A 3,221-nucleotide genomic window follows, 5' to 3' on the forward strand; every position below is an offset into this window, starting at 1 on the left:
AAGGACATTCTTAAACATAATGAACATGTTAATTTCAACTTTAAAAAAAATGTTCATTTATTTACACACTGAAACAAAAATATTTACTAGAACAAAATAGCACTTTTTGAAAGTATGGCAAGAAAAATATAAATCATATCTGTACTCATAATTGATGTTGTAATTGTGAAAATGAAACTAATTCATAATACAATTGTACATTTACTAATGTCATGATTTTGCTTCTTTAAATGACAAGAACACATTTTGTCACAATTGACAATCACTTTACAATACATTATTCCAATAACAAAAGGAAGTACTACATGTACATGTATGTATAATATATGACTGAAAGTTAGACACATACATTTGTTATTTGGTTTAACTGTTGAATTTCTTTCAATCTGTAAATTATATCAGTTTTAATATAAATTTGAAAATATTCACACATTCACTATTAATTTGCTGTTTTTAAGTTTTAATTTGTTAATACTGTTGGTGTTTTTTTATGTACTTGAATGTTAACTTTTATATTGTAGTGATGTTACATACATTGTATGAAAAGGATTTTCAAAATTTTACTTAATCAAGCTGAGCTCATACATGTAAAAAATGTACATTATGTAGTAAAATGTATATACATGTATCATGCATGTCATGTGTATAAATATTTTTTTAACTTTTTGTGCAAAACCTAGACAAATAAAGATGTCTTTTTGGGGTACAAATGTATGTATGTATCATTACATTTGATAACTGTTTCATTGGTGTGTACATGTACATGTATATTCACAAAATGTACTTTTATCATTTTTGTTCTATCAAATAATCACTGTTCAAAAACCTTTTGTATAAAAAATATATCTAGCACATTAATAACTGACAGTAAGACATTATACATGATTATTATCGTTTATGCCACAATCCAAGATTTAAAGTTGTTAGTCTTTTCAGCTGCATTATCTTCTCCAAACCAACAGTTGTTATTTTTGTACAACCATACAAGTCAATGGAACTTAGATTCTTCAAGTTATCAGCAACGAGTCCAAGAGATTTGTCTGTAATGCGGATACACTGGCCAATATTCAAGGTGGTTAATTCATGTAACGTTTGAACAAGTCTATAAATACCATCATCACTTATATTACACGCATTAAGGCATAAGCATCTTAAACAAAATAACCCTTGAGCAATATATTGAAGAGACTGATCTCCAATCTTGTCACAAAAACTAACATCTAGAGTTGAAATTTTTGCTGTACCATTAGCTAAATAACCAATGCCCGTGTCACTAATATTATCACAACTTCTAAGATTCACTTCTTGTAAATTTGGCATTTTAGATATGAATTTTAAACCTGTGTCGGTAACACTTCCACAAAAACTTAAATTTATTGTTTTTAACTGCATTATTCCACCACTGACATGTTTTAAAGCTTGATCCGTAAGTTTTTGACAGTCTTGTAAACCCAAATGTTCTAATTCTAACGTTCCCGTTGCAGCATGTGGACTCTGTCCTGCTAAATGCCCAATGCCAACATCCGAAATGTGTCTACAACTTCGCAGATTGAGTTGTTTTAACTTTCGTAATCCCCATGCGATAAGCAGAAGTCCTGTATTAGAAATGCTACAACATCCACCTAATTCTAAGATCTCAAGATTTTTTAGACTTTGTGCAATTCTGCCTAGACTGTTATCTGTCACTTGTTTACAGAGGCTGAGATTCAATGCAGTAATACAAGGGAGATCATTGGAAAAAGCACCACCAAGGCCTATATCAGTCACATTATAACAACCACTCAAATCTAAACACTCTAAATTAGAGATCCCAGTTACGACATCTCGAAGGCTACGTCGTAAACTTAAAATTTGTACTCTTTTGATACCACGTTTTACCAAACTCGGGAACAAAGACGGGTTTGCACGTCTGAGATGGAGCTTTGATATGACCCCTCTCCAGACCATACGATTATATGCAGCGTCTCTCCACGAAACGCACACCTGGGCAGCTCGACCTTTGTCTTTTACCTCTAAATAACTAAATATAATGGTCAAAATTTCTGGAAACAGACAAGAAATGTGAGCAGAGGCCTTTTCGGCCTGTGTCTCCATTTTACATGGCTTCCTGTTTATCACGTGACAGAACGAAAAATTTCAAACCACATGATACGGCGTGGCAATTTTCATTTGTTAGTAGAAAAGCCCGGGAATTACAAAATTATTTAAAGATCTTTAAACACAATATGATAAAAATGTATTTTCGTGATTTTCCTATATCAATAATATCAGAGGCATATAGTTCAGTTCAGTTCAGTTCAGTTTCTTGTATATTCCTCCATTAAATGTGGAGCACTACCCAAAGGGTATAGTTTGAGCAACTATTTACACCTTAAAACATAGGGAAACAATAAATTAAATTATATACAGATGACTGAATTAGGTTATAATGATCACTAAATAATAGATATCATAATTAATTCATAGGATTGTCATCATAAAGTTTTTAAAAAATATATAATAATTTATATGTGCTAGGGTGTAGGAAAGTGTTAAAAGAAACAACAACTGCATATACATGTATTTACAAGAATTAAAATGGTCAAAAGTTTAAAATTACTTATAATCATAGCTGAGAGTGCTATACATATATCAGTAATAGTAATGAAAATTTCCTGTAAGACTTATGTAAAGTGGTTGGGGTTTGGACAAAAATTAAGGTATAATATATACAAAAATTTTCTTTACAGTTTAATTTCTATATGGAGATCTTGTCATTACTCTTTTTAAATTATAACTGATATCTTACAATTTTAAAGTGAGGATTTATTTTTAAAAACTAATAAGCCGTAAAATAGTTAGGATGGTATACTATTTGTAAGTAACAATTTTAAGAAGTTTACTTATACTGTACTTGTGATCAGGTTTTTTATCCTTTTTGTGCGCAGCAAGTGCATCTCATAACACATATTTCTAGCCAGAGTTTCAATGTTTTCATACACAGTTGGGTAACAGTTTATGTCCTTGCTAGTACAGTCTATTATGAGCTGCAGTAAATTCCCTTGTTGTTTGATCTTCTTGTATGTTGACGTATCAATTTCATCCATTGTCTGTTCGATTTTTGAGCAGTATTTAGATCTTATTTGCTCTAGTTCTTTGCAGTGTAGAATAAAATGTTCTAGATCTTCATTTTCCTGTTCGCAAATTGTACACATAGGGTTAACTTTTGGATCGAACTTAGC

General features: G+C 30.9%; 1 protein-coding gene across 1 annotated transcript; it reads right to left on the reverse strand.

The window, feature by feature from the left end:
- Positions 1–621: 621 nt before the first annotated feature.
- On the reverse strand, positions 622–2,112 carry LOC134727745 (F-box/LRR-repeat protein 14-like). Its single transcript, XM_063592134.1, has one exon. It carries the CDS (start codon positions 2,092–2,094, stop codon positions 889–891), a length of 1,206 nt encoding a protein of 401 aa, XP_063448204.1. The 5' UTR covers positions 2,095–2,112; the 3' UTR covers positions 622–888.
- Between the last annotated feature and the right edge of the window lie 1,109 nt (positions 2,113–3,221).

This window comes from Mytilus trossulus, chromosome 1 (genome assembly GCF_036588685.1).
Source record: "Mytilus trossulus isolate FHL-02 chromosome 1, PNRI_Mtr1.1.1.hap1, whole genome shotgun sequence".
In the NCBI taxonomy this organism is placed as follows: Eukaryota; Metazoa; Mollusca; class Bivalvia; order Mytilida; family Mytilidae; genus Mytilus; species Mytilus trossulus.

Coding starts and splice junctions, on each gene's coding strand:
- LOC134727745 (XM_063592134.1), bottom strand. CDS start 2,094: ATGGAGACACAGGCCGAAAAGGCCTCTGCTCACATTTCTTGTCTGTTT.